Consider the following 19,991-nt stretch of genomic DNA (forward strand, 5'->3'; position numbering starts at 1 on the left):
TTTTTTGTACCGGGGATCAAACTTGGGTCCTTGTACTCACCAGGGAGGCATCAGAATCAGTGAGCTAAATCCCTGGCTCTGACTGTTTACTTGAAATGTCCTTTTACTCTCTGATGCTGCTTTTCCTTTCCTCCCAGCTTAAATATGATCTCTCAAAGAGGCTCATCCTGACCACTGTCTAAACAGATGTCCCACATCACAGCACCTTGTCATTTCCTTTATATTATTCATTGCAAACTACATTATTCACATCTTTAAAACTTCCACTGTGCCTATATCCCTTCTCTGTTTTCTTCATGATAATCACCACAATCTGTGACTGCTTACCTTTCAGACTATCCTGGCAGCAGACAGCTCTAATTCCTTTACAAGCATAGCATCATTTAATTCTCCCAGCCACCTTTCAGGTCAGTGTTATGGCCCATCTATGGATGATGGACTCGAGACACAGCTAAGAGATGGGTCACCACTAGGAGCGGCAGAGCCGAGGTTCACACTCAAGACTGTTTGCAACTGAGCATGAGATGATCCTGGTGGAATCAGGATTAAATGTCTCCAGATAGCTATGTTCTGCAGCCTTTAGATCTGTGCTGTATTTTGCCAGGAGTAACAGCAAGAGGGTGCTTGCTGATGGTTGTGCTCTTTTGCCCAGGCTTCTTAGGAACATGTTTTGTGTCCAGCAAATGCCCCTGGAGCTCCCACAGACATGCCGCCTCTGCCACTTTTGCCCAGGGCTGCTGTGCACTCTGATGCTCCCACCACTCTCTGGATGAGGTCCCAGGAGAGGCTGGCTGCCTTTTCTCTGAATTTTGGAACACTGACGCAATGGCAGAGAGAAATCTCAATTGCTCAAGCAGTGCCTGCCTCAACCCTGTGGGTGAAACTCCACCTCTGTGCCCTTCCAGGCGCCTTGGCTGGAGCTCCGCAATTTATTTCCATGATAATGAAGCCAGGAGCACACTTTGTATTCCATTAATGTTCTGCAGACCCATGTGCATTTATGGAATTCCAGGCACAACTTTTATTGCCTGATTGCTATTATAAATCAGCCAAATATGAAGAATCAGCAAGAGCAAGTTTAATAAAACAGCACCTCTTAAAATAATGGTCCTTCTAATAAAATGGTGAAGATTCTGCTGCTCATTTGCTCAGTGGGGCTCCCTTTGTAAAAGCACCCCACCCAGTTCACTTCATCCCAGCATTTTGTGGCTCAAAATTGTATTCATACTTAGCTGCTAAAATAAGATACTTTTTCACTCAAAAATGCCAACACTGGTTCCTACAAGTCTGAAGCTTCTACAACCGAGTGCGTGATTTTTGCAGTGTGGACTTGGAGTTTTGGTGCTTTGTCTTAAGGTACTGCCAACAGCCTGGGTGCTGTGGGCCTCTGCTGGGCAGTCGATGCCACTGAGGGCTCAGAAAGTGCTCTAAGTGAAGGCGAGGAAAAGCACACAGGTGAGACAAGTGAGGATAAGGTGAAGGGCCTGCTCTTGAAGGAGAAACTGTCAGGAGTGACTATGATTACAAATTATGTAGAGGGGAAGCATCTGAAACTTGGGCTAGGCGGTTACATGAGGGACCTTTGGGTGATCCCCAATGCCACTGTCACCATCAATGGTGGTCATACTGAAGGTGTTTATGCAGAGCACCCTGGGCAGTGTGGAGATTAAGGTATTTTGGTGGCAGGGCACATGAAGAACCCAACAGCAGAATGTCCCATCAGGACCCTGAGTCTTGACTGGCTGAAGATTAAATTTGGGAGAGGTGGTACAAATGGAAAAGAATAAAAGACATTTTAAGAGAAGAAATAGTTTGTCTTAAAAGTTGTTATCCTGGTAAGAGCCGAATTTTTAATATGCAGTGTGTGTGAGAATTCTGAGGGAAAGGCCACGCTCACACAGCAGGGGGAAACAGAATTGCCTTGGCCTCGAGGTACCATGACAGTTGGGTGAAGGTGCTCAGTGGGCAGGAGGCTAAGGTAATCTAGGCACCATGTGGAAAGACCAGTCAGCAGGGCTGCAGTCAGTCACCCGGCTGAGGGCCTCAGCTGAGACATTTTTCTGGGTGAAACTGACAGACTCAGGTGAGCCCTGTAAAGGGCCTGGATCTTCCTGCAAAGAAACAAAGCATGAAGGGGATTTGAGGTGAGGGAGGTTGTCACTGCTGGCTCTGGGGATGGAAGAGGCAACAAGAAGGAGCTGGGGTCCCTGGCCACCAGCCAGCCTGGAGAAGGGGACCTGAGCTCTCAGCTACAGGGAACTGAACCCTTCCATGGGGCAGAAGGAGCTCAGAAACAGCCTTCCCTAGATTCTCTGAGGACACAGCTCAAGACGACAGGATACCTGCACAGCAGCCCTGCCCGATGCCAAGTGAAAAGCCAGCCATGCTGTCCGACCCACAGATCCCATAAGCCAACAAGTGGGTCTTGTTTCTGATCACTTCTGTAACTCAGTCCTTGTGAAGAGAGGAATTTGAGATGCACTGAGAAGGTTTCACAGCAACAGAAAACCATTAATAGAGCAGCCATTGTGGTGCTTCTTACAAGGTTACTTTGTGACCCTGAAAGATTTTTCCCACTTCCTGGAACATTCTCAGGTGCACACAGATGTGCTCTAAGGTCTATGTTCTAAAAAAGAAAATGAAGTTCCTCCAGAGTCCTGCCATCTGCACGGCAAACTTCCCAAATCAGCTGTCTTCACTTCCTGCTTTTCCCCACTCCAAAGGGAAACAAGCTGGCATTCTTGCTTTGAAGCACTTTCTTTTTTTTTTGGCTTTCTTGCATCCTCTGCTAGGAGAGGCTCCAGTCTGCCCTCTGGAGTCCCTCTATCCTGAGTGACCACGGGACAGGAATGCTGCGGTGCATGTCAGGGGTGTGTTCTCACACTGTCTCCTTAAGCCCCAAGACTGCCTGTGTGTCTGTCCCTTCTGGTGAGATATTTCCACTGCAAGTCACATCCGGGCCTACAGATCTGCTCTCTTGTGATCAGATGGATAAAATGGAAACTCCATGCCACTGAAAGTCTCCTTACAGGGCTCTCATGTGCAACCTTCTCTCCAGGCAGTGGTTGCTCCCGTTTGGCAGCCATCAGAGAAAAGGGAGCGCGTGGGTCCCTCCTCTGCTAGATGAGCTGGGTGGCTCCTGCCACTGGACAGAGAGGCTTGGCCACTGTACTGTGAACTGTGGTTTAAGAACCAGCAGGTGTAAGTACACACACACACACACACACACACACACACACACACAGCAACCCAGCCCTCCCCACCCCAAAGGCCCCTGTGGTGTGCGACTAAATGACAGTGACCTCCTGGGAGAGCAGAGCACTGTGCTGTCCCTGGGCCCGGTGAAAGGAGTGTGTGTGTTACTACTCCCTAGTACCCAGCGTGGGGAGGCATAGTTCCCGCCTCTGAATTGCTCTGACCTGCATAGCACACCGTGCTGTGTCACAGGTCTGTACCTGAGGAAGTCAGCTCCCCCCGGACACCTTACTGGCCTCACCATCACCTCGTCATTGGAGACAGACACAGCTCAACGGCACAGGCTGTGCACAGTGCAGAGGATGGAGTCCTCAGAGGGAGAAACCCAACTCTGTCCACATGTGTGGGGTGCCGGGGGTACCACAGAGAAAGTGGAGGCAGGCAGCTTCCCACTACTTCAGAACTGTCTGACCGTGGGAGATCACAGCCTTGCTGTGCCCAAATCACCCAGGATGACGGAGAGCAGCACTTGCTCCCCGCTGCCTCCTACATCACCACAGAGGGGAACTGATCTGCTCCACTCAGCAGTGCCTGAGGGCAGCTGCAGGCACCGTTTGACTACGAAGAGGAATCACCTTGGAAAGTTCCCCGTGTAACTGCTGTGTGCTAATTTGCTCCCTGCCCTGAAATATCAGTCAAGGACATGTGGGATCTTAGTAAAGAGAGGAATCTGAGCTGGATGCAGAGTTCACAGAACACCGCCTGAGCAAAACAGAGCCAAAACAATATCCTCTGATAAGGAAACAGCTCATGTGCAAGACTGCAACTCCAGTCATCCAGATGGAGTTTTACGGCCACACTGGAGTCAATAAGCTGCAGTAAATGTTCATGAAGTGGAGGAAATTAAGTCAGACCAGATGGGAGTTCTATCTACTAAATGTGAAATTGTGTGGAGTTCTGATTTTGTTTCAAAAAAAAAAAAGTGAGAAGATAAACCAAGAGGGCCAGCAGTGGGTGACAAGGGCTCAATCAAGGCTGAAGCCAGCACAGTAAGGAGAGACTGGGTCGGCACAGGCAGCAACGCAGAAATGGTGACCAGAGTGTCACTGGACACCTTCCACGGCATGACCGGTTCTCAGAGAAGGACTGTTGCTTAACTTCATTTCTTTTTCTTTCCTGCCCCTGCTCTTCTCAATCTAGAGCCTACTCCCACAACTCTGGGGCCCTTTTGAAGGGAAGAATACTTCTGACAATACTAAGTCATCTCAGTTACTGGCCTCAAAGTTAATCAATGCCGCCAAAAAAGGTGCGACCTTTCATGTGAGTTTTAAAAAGAAAAAAACGTCCCTAAACCTTAACCCTCAGGTGCCTATAGTATATACCCTCGTGAAATGATTATTCCAACTTCTAAAATATATTTACTGCATAATTCTTTTTTTCTCTAGCTCTGTGGGTTCTTTCTTGACTCCACCTATCTGGGTTTTGATTAGAAATCCATGCCACCCACCTTAAGGCTGGTATTGGAAATCCACTGTGACTGAAAGAATAAATGAAACCTCTTTGTTCAGCCAGCACAACCTGCATTCTACTGTGCCAGCAAAGTCATCGGAGGCTTGGGAAGTTTGAAAATTTAGGGTCTTAGCTTACAGATATAATATCCAAATGGCTCCCTGTTGGAACCGGAGAATGTGGATTTTCGTCCCAGGCCTCTGGCACAGGCATCAATGGATTTGTTCAGGGCATTTTCCTGTACTGCTTCTCTCTTCCTGCCCTAAGCAGAGGGACTGCAAGCTAACCACGTAGCCAGGGGTGTTGGCAAAGTAAAAGCAAAGCTATTACAAGCTGGAAGGAAAGACAAAAAATGATAGTGAGTAAATCAGGAAGGTAGTGAAGCTCACCCCTACAGCCTGCAATCCACTGTTAGCTGGGAGGCCTTGCTATAAAATAAACAGTTCTGGCCAGACCAAGTCGGCTGACAGAGTACACTGGAGCCTTCCGCTCCCACCCCAAATCCCCAGAAGTAATGAGAAAGATAAAAACTGCGAGCTCCTTAGAAAGCAAGGAGCGATTTGTATACTAGAAACCACGAAAGGCAGTTTTGTTCTTTGTATACTTTGTACACTTTTCTTTTATAAACTGTGAAAGGCAGTTTTATTCTTTCTGAAAGAGGAAACAACTCAGAATGCACGCAGAGGGCCAAGGATTTAGCTCAGTGGTGCCGTGCCTGCCTTGTTTAAATACAAGGTTCTGAGTTCGATTCCTGATGATAATAACAACAACAAAAAAATCCAAAAAAAATGCACACTGATAGTAGCTGCTGTCAAAGGAAGAAGGGAGGTCACAGGTTCTCTGATTAGAAGTCCTGCCTGTCTGAACAGGAGGGGACCAGATGCTGGGTCAGATATGGACACTTGATAGTGGTTAGCAGCTAGAAGGAATAAATAAGCCCAAAAGAGGAGCTTCTGGTAACACTAGCCACCAGCACTGCCTGTGACCTGGCCCAGGAGTTGGGAGGAAGGCCGGGGATAAACACAGTGCTCACACACAAGCCCCCTGGGAATCTTAAAAACAGGGATAAACACAAAAGCCAGAACAGAAGTTTTAGAAAGCCAATACTGAGAAACAGCCCTACAATTCAAGATAGAAAGAATTTACGTAGGATAAATCAGAGTTCATATGGCAGATAAAATAGTATTTAAGAACAAGAATAATAAATATCCCTTAAAAGGACATCATTTCATCATGAAAAATTAAAAAACCTCAAGCCATATAAGGTGAGAGCACATGTATAATCCATCACTCGCGAGGAAGAGGCAGGAGCACTGCAAGTTGCGAGCCAGCAGGGGCAACCTGGTGGGTCCCTATCTCCAAACATAAAACAAAAAGGACTGGAGCTACAGGTCAGCAGTACAGTGCCCTGGAGAGCAATCCCTGGGGTGGGGGGCAGGGAGAGGTGTGGAAGGGAGGGAGGAAGGGAGGGAGAGAAACTGAAATAGTGGCTGAATGATCAATCTCTTTATGAAATGCCAGTTACTCTGTGGCAATTAAAAATCATACAAAGAAACAAAAAGAATCTCTTGAACTGCAACTATCTTACAGAGAAGCCAATCGCCAGTGCAGATATGAGTGCTTGAATCGGTGGCTGCTCTGCACATGGGACCAAATGCAGGTGTAAAAAAGTATCAAACTGGAAGCGCCGGGAGGAAGCCTGGGCCCCGATCCACCGCGGGAAGGAGAGCCACGCCTGCTCCCAACCCAGCAGCCATTGCTCAAGCGCCAGGAAGGTAGCGCCCCTGAACCCCCATAAGCCCACCCCCCCCACACTCTCAGGCCTCCTGACTGTGCCCGTCTTTGGACCCACTCTGCAAAGACAGAGGTGGTCATCAAGGGTATTTTTCTGAGTTCCCAATTTTGAACATCTTTAAAGAAAGGGCATGGGAAACCTGTTATAGAACATTGCGGAGTTCAACCATTCAGAAGGATGGGGAACTCAATCTGGGCCTTGCAGCTCGAGGTCAGTCAGCGTCAGGGGATTCAGCCATCAGTTATAACCAGCAATGTCAATGGCCTCAACTCACCAATCAAGAGAAACAGACTGGCAAAATGGAATAAGAAGCAAAATCCAACAATATGTTGTATACAAGAAACACACCTAGTGCAAAAAAGAAGCCCATAGAGCAAAAGTGAAAAGATAGAAAACAATTCTCCATGTGACAGGAGCCCAGAAAAAAACAGGGGTAGCAATCTTATTTGCAGACAAAGCAAATTTCAAACCAAAACTGAATCTAGTATTATTGATGTAGGACAGTAATGTATCATACCTCTATGAATGTAAAATATCTAGTACCTGCTTTATGATACATAGTATGGACCGTGCTTTATCAGAGCTACATTTAAGGATATTACTCTAGAATGTTCTCTTTCCAGATGATAATTAAGAGGCTAATAGAAAAAATGGTGCCAGGTTCCACAACAGCAACAGAACTTTGCTGTTTTCTGGATATTATTCTTTTCTTTGGTTTTTTTTTTTTAATGGAATATGCTGAATGTCTATAATTTTGTTCAGATGACTGTAGAACCTGGAAAAGCTGTTGCTGCTATTGATGCATAACATACAGCTATTATTGGTCTTTTTATATAAATAAATAATATATATATATATACATATACATATAAATTGAATTTTGGGAAACTTTAATGGTGCTGCCAACTTTGGAAAAAGTCAACCCAATTTACTGTGTTGAGTTGGCATTGTACAGAAATGGACAGCCATATTGGTCTAGAAATGTTAATTTATTTTTATTTTTATTTTTAATTTTTTTTCCATGTGTACAGGGGTAACACATTGTACTAAATATATAACGTCATATCTATGTGGGTTTGATTACAGAAACTAATAAAGTATTCTCTAAATAATGAAAAAAAGAATAAGATAAGACTATAAGAGCGAGAAGCAATTTAAATATGTTCAGGGACCATTTTCATCTCCAGAATTAAGGATTATTTTAATGTTACATCATTGCCTTTTCTCTTTTACTTTCCTTTTTAGTTTTATTTTAGGATTCCCCATTTTTAATGTTCATACAGAGATTTCTTTAACTGAAATATCGAATAGTTTCTTTGGTGTGAAAAACTATAATAGTACACAGGATCCTAATGAGACAATTAACAATGTGAAATAGGAAGTAAAGGGCTAAAGGTGTAGGGAAAGTGGGAAGGGTGGGGGAGAGGTAATAAGGGAGAGGAAAAAAATATGAGAAACTGAAAAAATGCAAATAAAGTGTTTGTAAATGGGGAGGGGAGGAGGGGGTGAAGGGAGGGCAGGGACAAGGGGAAGAAATGAGAATCAAGACCTGTCATGTAAAGGTACAGAATCCCAATGATGAATGTAATTGTATTGTATACCTAGATTGTACCAATAAACTCAATAAAAAGAAAAAAAAGAAAGTATCAAACTGAAATGACATTTTGGGCACATGGGTTAAATAAAATGTGTCCTTGAAATGAACTGACCTAGTTCTTCCCTTCCCTCCCATTCTGTTCTACTTCATGCCTCCCTTCCTTCCTGTATTTTTCATAAGGTGGGGTAGAGCGTTAACTAGACTTTAAGTCAAGTCACTTGCGTAAGGCCAAACAGTGAACAAGCTGCACAGATGGATGTGAAGCCTGCATCCGACTGTAGAGTCCAGGTGTACAACTGAGGCAGGCACCAGCAGGCCTTTGAAGTTGCTGCCTGACAGGAAGGAAGGGGGCAGCTGTGCTCTGGGTGATGAGAGGGAAAGGAAGCAGATGTTACTGAACAGAGAAGCAGAGTGCGTGTCTGTGGCCGAGGTCGAGGGGACCCATGCAAAGAACTGTGCTCCACCCTGGCCAGGGGCCCACGCCCGCTGCACGCATCCACACATAATTAAAGACGGTCCTTTGGGCCTCCACTGTGCCATGGGGCTGTCTGTGGGGCAGACTTATTTGCTTGTTTGCTGTAATAAACTTACTTTAGCATTGGAACTGGCCCATGTACGCTTTCCATCTATGTGTGCCAAGAGCACACTAGAATATTTAAAAGAGCTACTAGAAAATTTAAAATTACACAGGTGTTTCACCTCGCACTTCTACTAGACTGTGCTGGTCTGGAGGGCACAGCAAAGGAATGATAGTGTGGGACAGAAGGCAGATTTAGACGAACTGGCATTCATTTCTCCTCGCAAAGGAAGAGATGTAATGGAGAAGAAACCCAGAATAAGGAAAATTTCACAGGGTGGAGTAAATGCAGAGCCTCTCATTAGAAAAGGGCCACTGTGCTAAAGGAAAGTGGTCCTGCCAAAGGGGCATCAGGGCAGGGTGCCTGCTCTCATCATCAGCGCACACTGCTCTGAAGCTTCCGGGCGGAATGACCGCCTCTATGCCTCCCTCCCATACCCTACCAGGCTCCTATCAGGAAGGATGGCACAACAGCTCTGGGCCTCCCAGACAAGAGCAAGAGGGGAACAGAGCAGCACCGGCATGAGCAGCCACGAGAACAGAGAACGAAGCCTTCATCCCTGGGTGAGTCACACGAGGCCATGGTGAGCTGCTTACCTGCGGATGGCGCCAGCAAACTCTGCGGCCAGCTCGCTCTCGCTGCACGACGTCCTCAGTTCCACCAGGGACAGAGCTGGGGAGGTGGCATCAGCACATTCCTGAGGACAGCAAACATGCTCTGGTTACACCGGAAGCCAAGCCGGGACAGCAGGTTATGGCAGCAGCGTTGTGCTCGGAGGCACCCTCACACCAGGCTGAAGGAGAAACCAGCAGCAAACCAGAGGCAACCCCCTCTCAGCTCCCAGAGACCTTCACAGGCTGCCCTGTAGTGGCCACATCAACCTCCATGGTGTCAAGGGATGCACTAGTCCAAGCCCAAGGCACGCCTTCATTCTTTCTGTTACCCCATTTTACCAAGGTGGAAACTGAGGCACAGAGAAAGATGGCCCATCTCAGTCACCAGTGAGGAGATAGAGGATCCAGGACTCAAAACCAGTCTGTCTGGCTCTAGCTCAGGCTCCAAAGGAGAAATACACACGAATGTCCTGTTGCTTGTCCCACCACCCAAGAGGAAAGCCAATCTTCTCCACACCCAGGAGCTTTACTGGGATCCGTGCAACTGAGAAAACTCAGAAGAGGAGGAGGGAGGCAGAAGTGCACCTCCGCCCCATACATCACACAGGAACCTCGGTGTTCTACCATTTGCTAGGGCCCAGAATAAATATCTGTGATCTGCGGCAGGAGACCCATGTGAACAGAAAATCCTACTGTGACTGCATGGATCCAGGGCTGGAAGCCTAGATGACAGGCACCACACTGTCTTGCTCGGCCCACTCATAAAGCAACTCTGCCTTCCTGGGCCCTCCAAGACAGACAGCCAGTCAACACCTCAACACCCTCCTCAGCCTCGCCCTCTGCGCAGGCTCCCTCCCCTCCCCTCCATCTAGGTGTCCTCGAAGACCCACAGGATCTGTGGAGATGCCTCAACACCCTCCCTCTTCCTATGTCCACTCTGCTGAAGTTAACATGTCCTAAGACTTCTAAAGCTCGGGGCTGGCATGTCTCACTCAGTGCCTCCTGCTGAATGCATGTGGCAATGTCTGTTACATACAGGCTGACAAGAACTGCAAAAGCGTAATGAAACGTGGAGAGTACTGGGGACCAGCTGTGTTGGCTGGAGGTTTCTAAAGTAAGCAGGAACACCTGCCCACTGGAACAAGGTCCTAAAGCCAAATATGGTCCCTTCACCTGTTTTTATATGGCGCCGTAGGCCAAGAACGGTTTTCCTGTTTTAAAATCATGAAAAAAGTCAAGAATAATATTTTTTGACAGGTAAAAATTGCATGAAATTCAATCTTTGGTGTCCATCAATAAAGTGTTAGAAAGGCCAGGCATTTAACTCAAGAGCACTGCTCCAGCCTTGCAAGTGCAAGGTCCCAAGGTCGATTTCCAGTACCCCAAAAAACAACAACAAAAAAAGCAGATAGCTACACCCACTGGTTCTCTTAAGGTTTCGGCTTTGTACCATATGGGTATTTGGGCAGAGACAAGTAGATACAGCAGTTTGGACAGCCTAAAAATCCTAAAATATTTACTATTTGGTCCTCTCCAGAAAAGTTTGCCAATTCCTGCTCTAGATCATTTGCCTCTTCTCCAACAAAAAAGACTAATGGGCGGGGCATGGTGGTGCACTCCTGTAATCCCAGTACTTGGGAAGCTGAGGCAGGTGGATCACAGTGAGTTCGAGGCCAGCCTGAACTACATAACAAGACCTTGTCTGAAAACAAACAAACAAACAAAGACTCATGAATGGCCAAGATAGGAGATCTTATTGAAATAGTAAATGGATTCAATATTTGAAAGACAAGATAATCAGCTTATTCTAATTTAATTTCATAACTTGAATATCGCTCTTACAAAGCTTCTTACTGTAACGTTAAAAAAATCATCTGACCTTTTCTGTCAGTGAAGTTTCTGTACTTAGAATCTACTGCACAAAACAAAGAACTTCTCCCAGTCCAAACAAATACCAAGAACTGGAAGAAAATGTTCTGCTCATGGGCCTTTGGCAAGAACCTGACAAGTCACTTCCGCTGCACCCGAAGGGCACAGAAGACACTGAAGTTCTGTCTGGCAGGCTCCACTGCGAACTGACTGGTGATAGGCTGTGGAAAGGCTTGGAAGGCACTGAAAGGCTTGGAGCACAAAATACCACTGCTTGGAGCCCCGGGTCCACTGCAGGAAACAGCACCAGATGGGCTGCTATTCCCCAGCCCGGCGACTCCCAAGCACTGGTGCACTCACTGGCCATGGGGACTTCCAAAGCCAAATTGTGCTGCTCTGCTTCCCATCGAAAGCCCTCCTGTGACTTCTCATTGACCTGGGATGACATGGCCAGCTGACCCCGAGGCAGCACAGATCCCCTCCCCTGGGTTCTCCCAGTCTCTTCAGCTGAGCGTGCCCATCCTCTCCCCAGGCCTCCCTCCACCCTCCCTTCAGCAGGCTAGCTCCCCTGCCTGCTGGGTCCATTCAGAAGCATATCTCTTCCAGAAAACCTATCCTGAGTCTCCAAATTTGGATTCTGTGTTTGGTCTGGGATCTACCGTGGCACTACCAGGTGACAGTGTCACTGTCTTGGGATTGGGTTTGCCCAGAAGCCTCCCCTGTAGAAAGTAAACTCCGGAGGATGCAGATTCTGTCTGCCATGGAGCTTGGGCCCAGCTGCTGTGAGTGTCAGAGCACGCTCCTCCTCAGCTAATGCTGAACTGGACAATGGAAAGCAGCGGCCTCAGGACAGTTGGAGGGCAGGGAGCAAGGGCTGTGCACTTCCCAGCACCTCGGCGGGATGGAGGTGGGCAAAGATGTAGTGACAGCCATCTGTGAAGAATGCTTCAGGTTTCTTAGCTATGTAGAGTGACAGTCCATACCACACAGCACAGGCACTGTTCCTTCCTTCCTGTGGGCACAGCTCTCCTGGACGCTTTCCTGTACATGGGCTTCGAGCAGCCATTCATGCAGCAAGTGAGCACATAACACACGTTCTGGGTCTCAAACAAACGGGGTTCAGGAGAAGCTGGTACTACCAGGAGGAAGAAAAGCATACACAGAATGTAGAGGACCCAGGTTGCAGGGTATAGGTCTTTAGGGTCCAGAGCTTGACTTTTTCCCATTGTGATATTTGGAAGAGAGATATAAAATGACAGAATAAACTTCAATTCTAGGAAAAGACCTGGGAGCTGATGGCATCAAGAATTTGCAAAACTATGTCAGATGCCCACTGTGTAAGGACATCATCTTTGTAATCCAAGTCTTGCCTTCCTCCTCCCAGCTGTGGGGCTGCTCCTGCTGAAAGCGAGCAGGAGAGGAAGTGAGCCTGTTAGCTGGTTGTGGGCCCAAGCCTGAGGTGCTGTGTTTTTTGTCTTTTTGAGACAGGGTCTCTTGTTACTTAGTTCAGGGTAGCCTTGTACTTACTTTGTAGCCCAGGCAGGCCTTGAACTCAGCAATCCTCCTGTCTTGACCTCCCGAGTGTGCTACCATGCCCAGCTCTGAGGTGGTGGTTTTTAAAAACCACCTGTCCCCAATACTGGGGATTAACTCAGGACCTTGCACTTTGGAGGCAGGCATGGTGCCAATAAGCTAAGTCACCAGCCCTAAGGTACTACTTTCTTAAAAGCTGTGAGCTCCTCACTTCTTTGGAGCCTCATTTTCCTTGTGTAGATCAGAATAAATATTCGTCATTCATGGATGGGGACTTACGGGAGATCATAAATAAAAGTACCAAGAAACCAACAAATAATGGCTGCTGTATGAAAGGAGTAGGTCAGAAGGAAGAGGCAAGGCAGTTATCGGCAGTGGACGGCCACATGGCAAGACTGACTGAGAAGTTTTAAAGTGTTATGTAAAGTGAGGTTTGGTTTCTTTACACTCAGGCGTCACCTGATATCCAGGAATGGCCGATGCGAACAAGGGAAGCGAGGCAGCAGGGTGTGCAGTGTGGTCAGTGGGAAACGAGCCTAAGTGCAGCTTGTGGGCCCCGATGGGCCCCACCTCACCTTGCCAGCTTTGTCTTTGCTGCCACTGCTGGTGGAGCTGAGGGAGCGCATCTGCTGCTCTTTCTGCTCCTCCACCTCAGACTTGAGGTGCTCGATGTGCACCAGGTAGGCCTGCTCCTGGGCCTCCCGCGTGCTCAGCTTCAGCTCTAGGGCCTTCTTCTCCTTCTCCAGCAGGTACAGCTGCGCCTTCAGCTCCGCCATCTCCTCCTGCAAGGGAAAAGCACAGAGCACATGAGGCCAGGGCCTGTGCAAAGGGGACCTGGAGGCATGGTCCACAGCCAAGGGATTGCTCTAAAGCCACGAGGAGGAGGACTGGGAGAAGATGACAGCTGTTTCCGCACTGTGAAGCACAGCTGTGTGAACAAATCCATCTGCTTTTCACTCTGGGAACAGAACTGAGATGAATGGGTAGAAGTTATAGGCAGTCGGTTTGGTTCAGTCTAAGGAAAACCTAACAGTTGTCAGGACCCCAAATGGGTACATCTGTCTCGTTGGAAACTTGATCTCTGTCATGTAGAGGCTGAGCTGATGAGCTGCACCAACCCGGGGTTGTAAAGGAATCCTCCAAGCATGGAGGTGTGGGTCTGGGTGGGTCCCTACCATTTCCCATTCAATTTCCACAAACCTATTTTTCATTAGTGTAACTAATTACACAGAAAAACGGGTTTCATTTTGGCACATTCACACCTGCATGCATATAACATACTTTGAAGTCTACCTCCATTATCCTTCCCTGCTTCCCTTCTTGTAGTCTCTCTCCTACTTTCATGCCATCCTTTCCCCCTAGGGTCTGTGTAAGAGAGAACACACGTAGCACTCGTTTAAGTCTGGGTTATTTTGCTTAACAACTGCAGTTCCAGCCATTTTCCGGCAAATGACGAGACTACATTCCTCTTTCTGGCTGACTACTCCTCCGGTGTGTAACACTGAATTGAGTCACAATAAACACAGGCGTGCAGTTACCTCTGTAACATGCTGACGGAGAGTCCTTTGGGTATATACCAAGGAGTGGCATGCCAGTTAATCTTGACTGCCAACTTGACTAATTGAGAGACTCTTGGAAAGATAACTGGATCCTGGGCTGCTATGCTCACCAGTGGACTTCTGTGCTCAGGCTCACCGGTGAATGTGCTGCAGGAGGCCGGGCCCAGTTACAGGTGGGTCACTGTGGGGAGCTGTTCCCTGTGCTCTTTTCCTGGATGCTGTGAAGTGAGCCAATCTACTCCATCAAGCCTTTTTGCTATTACGTTCCTACCCTGGGGCCAGCTGACTATGGACGGAAACCTCTAAAGCCATATGCCAAATTAAACCTCTCCTCTGCTAAGTTGTGAGTGTCAGATATCCTGTCCTGGCAATGAAAAGCTGACTAATACAAGCAATGTAGTAGATAATATAGTAGTTCTAGTTTGAGTTTTTTTAAAAAGAAAACTCCACACTGATTTCCATAGTGGCTGCACTAATTACATTCCCAACAGCAATGTAAAAAGGTTCCTTTCTTCCTGCATCCTCATTGGTATTGTGTTTTGTATTTTTGATGACAGCCATCTTAACTGGAGTGAGACTGAATCTCAAAATAGTTTTGACTTGGATTTCCCTGAAGGCAAAGGATATCGAACCCCTTCCCCCCCCACCCCCGCAACATGATTGTTGGTCATTTGTATTTCTTTTGAGCTGTATCTGTTCACCTGACTTGACCATATGTTGATTGGGTTGTTTTTCTGTGTTAATGTTTTTTGAGTTCTTTATACATTCTTTATACATTCTGATTATATTCCTCAGTCAGAATAATAGCTGGTAAAGATTTCGTCCTATTCTGTAGACGGTGCTTCGCTCTGTTACACGTTTCTTTTGCTGTGCAGGAGCATCTTAATTAGACGCAATCCCCTTTTGTTTCCTAAGCTTCTGGAGTCCTATTTAGGAAGTCATTGCCAGTGTCTGTATCTTGAAGTGTTTTGCCAAAGTTTTCTTCTAGCAGTTTCAAAGTTTCAGGTCTTACATTTAGGTCTTTGATCTCTTTGCATTGATGTTTGTACAGGGTGAGAGACAAGGATCTAGTTCTAATCTTCTATTTATGGATAGCCAATTTTCCTAGCATCATTTGTTGCAGAGATAGTAACATACGTTTCTATCACCTTTGCTAAGAATCAGATAGCTGTAGCCACATCCAAGCCACATATTTAACAACCCTTTTGAAACCTTTGTTTCCCTGAATCTGAGCCAGGCAGGTGGAAAGACCCACCACAATAGCATCCTCTCACTCTTCCTTATTTCTGAGGGCCCAAATGAAATTAGTAACACACCGTCCTCACAGGAGACAATTCATCAGACAACTTGGAGGACAGGATCAAACCTGAGGCTCTGTGCATGCTATGCATGACATCTCTCACTGAGCCATGTCCCCAGGTCCATAACTTCCAAAAATAAAGCGAAGGACTTGAATGTTTCTTTTCTGTGGAGAATGAGAAGTGAGCCTAATAGGGAACAACACAATCCTGGGACTATGAGCCACATAATAGTAACAAGCATCAACCTTTATTGAGCATATGTCACTACTCTAAGGGTTCACAGGAAGTAACTCATTCTCCACTCCTAAGGTAGGTGTTATGAGTATTTCCACTTGTGAATGGCAAACTGAGGCATGCAGAGGGAAATCTCCCTTCCCATGGTTGCTGGGTAGGTTGTGAAGGTGCAGTCTGACCCAGCTTCATAACCACTCAGCAACAATGCCTCCCTCTCAAGGAGGTTATGCTGGCCGTTCACCTCTGCTGGAGGGTGAGTCTGTCAGTCACGACTCCCCAGCAGTCCCGATGATCTTCAAGGGCTCTGCAGAAAGCTGAGTCACCACTTTGAGATGGACTCATCAAGGTCACTGGCCCTGGCTACTTCTGAGGACAATGAGCTGCCAGCCTGCTGTGCTCTCCTGGGTAGATGTTGATACCTCCAATGTGGGCAACAGCTGGAGCCAGTGGCCAAAGCTTATCCCCCTAAGGAGAAGATGTCACTGTGCCCAGGGGCCACTCAGAAAAATGGGCCAACCCATTTTCCACTAAAGATCAGACATAAGCACTAGAATAAAAGGTGTTTTTATACCAAGAAGGCTTCTCATCTTTTGCCATCAGAAGCAGGATTTTGAAGGTTCTGGCAACATTGCATGCTGAGCTTATGTGGTTGGTCAAATCCAGAAAAAACAAGCAAGTTGGAAAGAAGGAAAGGTAAAAACCCACGAGTGCCAGAAATGAAAAGACAAGTCTGCCAGAGGAGACAGGCAAAATGGACAGAGCCATCAGAGCAGTCTGCAGCTCTTGTGATCTGGGTTCTTCTCATCTCACCACTGGGCTGGACTGGGAACTCCGAGGCAGAGCCACACTGAGACCCCTGTATGAGCTGCACTCTCTAAGTACTACCCAGAACAAGAGACTATTTCTTTTCCGGCGATGTTTAAGGAAACTTGTCATATCGCAGGCTTTGAGCAAGAGAGACTGAAAAATCCCTTTTGAGGAATCAAAGCCTTAAACTTGGGTCACATGTTCGTGTGATGAAGGAATCCTAATCCAAGGATGCATTGAAACTTAGTAATAAACCTCTGAAACCCACAGGTCTCACTCAGGAAGACGTCTATACCCAGCCACTCTAAGGACAGCTGTACCCCTGTGACAGTCTCTGCTGCAGATGAGCTCTGAACATTCTCCAGCCCAGCAGGGGACAGCAATGAGCCCACTGAGGCAGAAGCACTGGCTGCAACAGAAGTGAGAGCCAGGGCTCACACTAGTGGAAGGAACAGAATGGAAAAGCAGAACACGAATATTCAAATAGCTAAAGAGAGGAGGGAAGAGGAGTCCTAATGAAAGAACAAGACATTCAACTAAGAAGAGTGGATTTGAGAGGGGACCAAGCAGATTGTCTAGAAAATGAAAAAGTATTTAGCAAAGACCATGCACCAGAAATAGGAAACCCAGAAATGTGAGTTTCTCAGCAGACAGAGCCCAGAACAAAATGGTGAAAGCCAACAGAATCTAGTGGATAATGGAGCTGCTCAAGTGAGAGCTCATCGGTGAACACACTGGGGAAAGGAGACGGCACTGGTGTTTCCAATTTAAAGTCCCCAGGCAGAGAAGCATACCAGAACTCAGGCCAGGTTATGTGTTCTTTCCTCTCAGCTATTCATAATTTTCACTGCCTCAGAACATTTCTAAAAGGAGTGCACATTTATTTTCAAGTGGCAGAAGGAAAATTAGTGCTTTTATTCCATAAAAATTGTCTTTCCTGGTCAGAATAACTGAATTTGTCACACCACATACTGGCCAGTACATAAAAAGGAAAGCCTCAGTCATTGGTCAAAGGAAACATGATATTTGGAATAAATAATGGAAGAGCAGCCTCACAACTCAAGCCACAGTTCTGACTGGGGAGAAAGTCACTGTGATTATGGAGCCCAGGCCAGGCTCATGGGCAGCTGGAGAAATAGGCCAGGGATGGGGACTCTCAGAAGGAGGAGCCCAAGCTCAGTGAGTGCAGGGGGATGAGCAAGCGTGGAACTCAGGGCAGCAGGGAGGTAGTCCCACAGGTGCTTCCACTGCCCAGAGCCTTCCCAGGCATCACCCAGACTCAGGCTATCTCAGCCAAGGCCAGGCATGTGCTGAGAAGGTCACCCGAGTGCACAGGGTGACTAAAGTGGATGGCCCTGACCCTCCGCAGAAGCCACGCTGCCAGAACTGTGTGTCTCTTCATCTTTCTGGGGATGGTACTGGATGCAATGGTGGAGAAACAGGATGAGCTGTTAACCGGGCACCACTGCAAGGCCCTCTGCCTCCACTGGGGACCAGGGACACAATGGACTCCAAGACTGCAGGTCAGGCCTCTGTTCACAGGACGGGGAAGTTTGAAAAGCAGGTCTGGAAACATGGCCCCCAGCTCTCAACTCAAACCTTCAACAGGGCCTGGCAGCACACCGGGACCTGCAGGAGCAGCCCCAAGCAAGCTCCCACCCCTGCTGTGGGGCTGCTGAGACATACACCGCATCAGACTGAAAGGATGAGCTTAACTGCTTGCCAATGAGGGGCAGCAGCTTTCCAAGAGAGCTCTCTCTACTCCCAAAATGCTGGTAAGTCACAGCCAGTGGGCGCATAGCCAAAGACCTTGTCAGGAGCACTGGCTGGAACAGCATGGCCAACCTTCACTAGGTTAAGCACACTGTACCCAAGGCACCAGGGTGCTCGGAGTCTAGGGCTTCCAGCCAAATTTATCGGGTGGCCTCCTGGTCTCCCTTTGTCACCAGTGAACATTAGTATCAGTGTTCTGACTACTCCCTGGCATTTGTGAGTTCAGGCTTGTTCTATTCTGCAGAAGTCTGGCCTGGCTTCTCTCTTGGAGAACCAGATGCTCTGCAGCTGGGCTGGACACCCTGAGGCATCCTCCCACACCTCCAGGAATGTCCTGCCCAAATGACTCCCAGACAGACTGAGGCCATCACTGTCCACAGCGAGGCTCTAGTTCTCCTGCATGCTGACTTCTCACCTGCAGGCCCTGCTTTTTTTGGCCAGTCAGGTCTCCCTCTGAAGCTGGCCATGAAGACCAAACGTTTCCCTCAAACATACCTTCATGGCCATCAGCTCCTGCATCAGCACAGCATTCTCCAGGTCCAGCCTCTGGCTGTCACCCCGGGGCTTGACATCGTAGCTGAGCGGATCGATGTGGATGCTCTCCAGCTCCAGCATGGTCAGTTTGACGGCTGCCCTGTCATTCTTGAGCTGCTGGATATAATCCTTCAGCCTCTGCTCATCCTCCTTAGTGAACTCCGTGTCGCAGCTACTGCCTGTAGAGCTGGTTGTACTGAGAAAGAAAAACGCCATGTTGCCAAGCTGTCACTAATATCTCCGCACCCCATCTTCCTAACATTATTTAGAACACAAGCACATTCTTTGGCCCACTAGAGGGCGTCAGAGCAGTTCAAGGGCCTGGGCACCCCCTACTTCATGGTGCGGAAGCAGGAGCTTCCAGACTTGAGTGGTGGCCAGTCCTCTTCCAGAGACACCTGTGGCTGGAAGTTTTGTGAGGAGCAGGAAGTGGTCTCCCTCCATAGGATGCCCTCCTCACCTCACACAAGTAGGAATAGGGGTAGTGGGCACAGGACCCAACCCAGCCAGGTCAGTTCAATTCTTGTACATAAACACATCAGTTAAAAGAGAAAGCTGGGTGCAGTGGCACACACATGTGGTCTCCACTACTTGGGAGACTGAGGCAGAAGGGTCCCGAGTCCAGGAATTCAAGGTCACCTAGCTGGGCAAAACAGCAGGACCCTGTCTCAAAAAGGGGAAGGAGAAGAAGGAAGAAGACAAGCTTTCCAGGGAGAGGAGAGGATGGGCTGCAGCACTGCTACTCAGTTTGCCATTCACACAAAGAAGAGACCACCTTAGGGTGTGAGGTGGTCTTTAAGTGAGAACCGCTTCTAGGAGGAAAACTCCTTTGGGGTGCTCGTGACTCCCTCTGTCTTGCCAAAGAGGAAGAAGTAACTGGGAGATGAAGGGACCAAGATGAGCTGATCAATACCAGCTCTTCAGGAGCTAGGAAGTGAAGCAATAGGCCACTACACTGGGCCACAGGTCCAAGTACCTTCTAAGTAACCAGCCCAGAGGTATTTTTTTTTAATGTGATTAATTTTTTTCAAAATGGTACCAGAGGATCCTCAGTACAAAAAAAAAAAAAAAAAAAAAAAAAAAAAAAAAAAAA

At 47.6% G+C, this 19,991-nt stretch overlaps 1 protein-coding gene across 2 annotated transcripts in view; it reads right to left on the minus strand.

Annotated features, from left to right (window-relative positions):
- Positions 1-19,991, minus strand: part of Mcc (MCC regulator of WNT signaling pathway) — a 349,153-nt gene that overhangs the window by 12,341 nt on the left and 316,821 nt on the right. For both annotated transcript variants that reach the window (XM_019206068.2, XM_010614125.3), the window contains 3 exons: positions 18,860-19,094; positions 13,266-13,472; positions 9,271-9,371 (listed from right to left, as the gene is read on the minus strand). In XM_019206068.2, coding sequence (XP_019061613.1) covers positions 9,271-9,371; positions 13,266-13,472; positions 18,860-19,094 — 543 coding nt within the window. The remainder of the gene's footprint in view (positions 1-9,270; positions 9,372-13,265; positions 13,473-18,859; positions 19,095-19,991) is intronic.

The sequence above is a fragment of the Fukomys damarensis genome, unplaced genomic scaffold (assembly GCF_012274545.1).
Source record: "Fukomys damarensis isolate Sample0158 unplaced genomic scaffold, DMR_v1.0_HiC HiC_scaffold_9, whole genome shotgun sequence".
Classification (NCBI taxonomy): domain Eukaryota; kingdom Metazoa; phylum Chordata; class Mammalia; order Rodentia; family Bathyergidae; genus Fukomys; species Fukomys damarensis.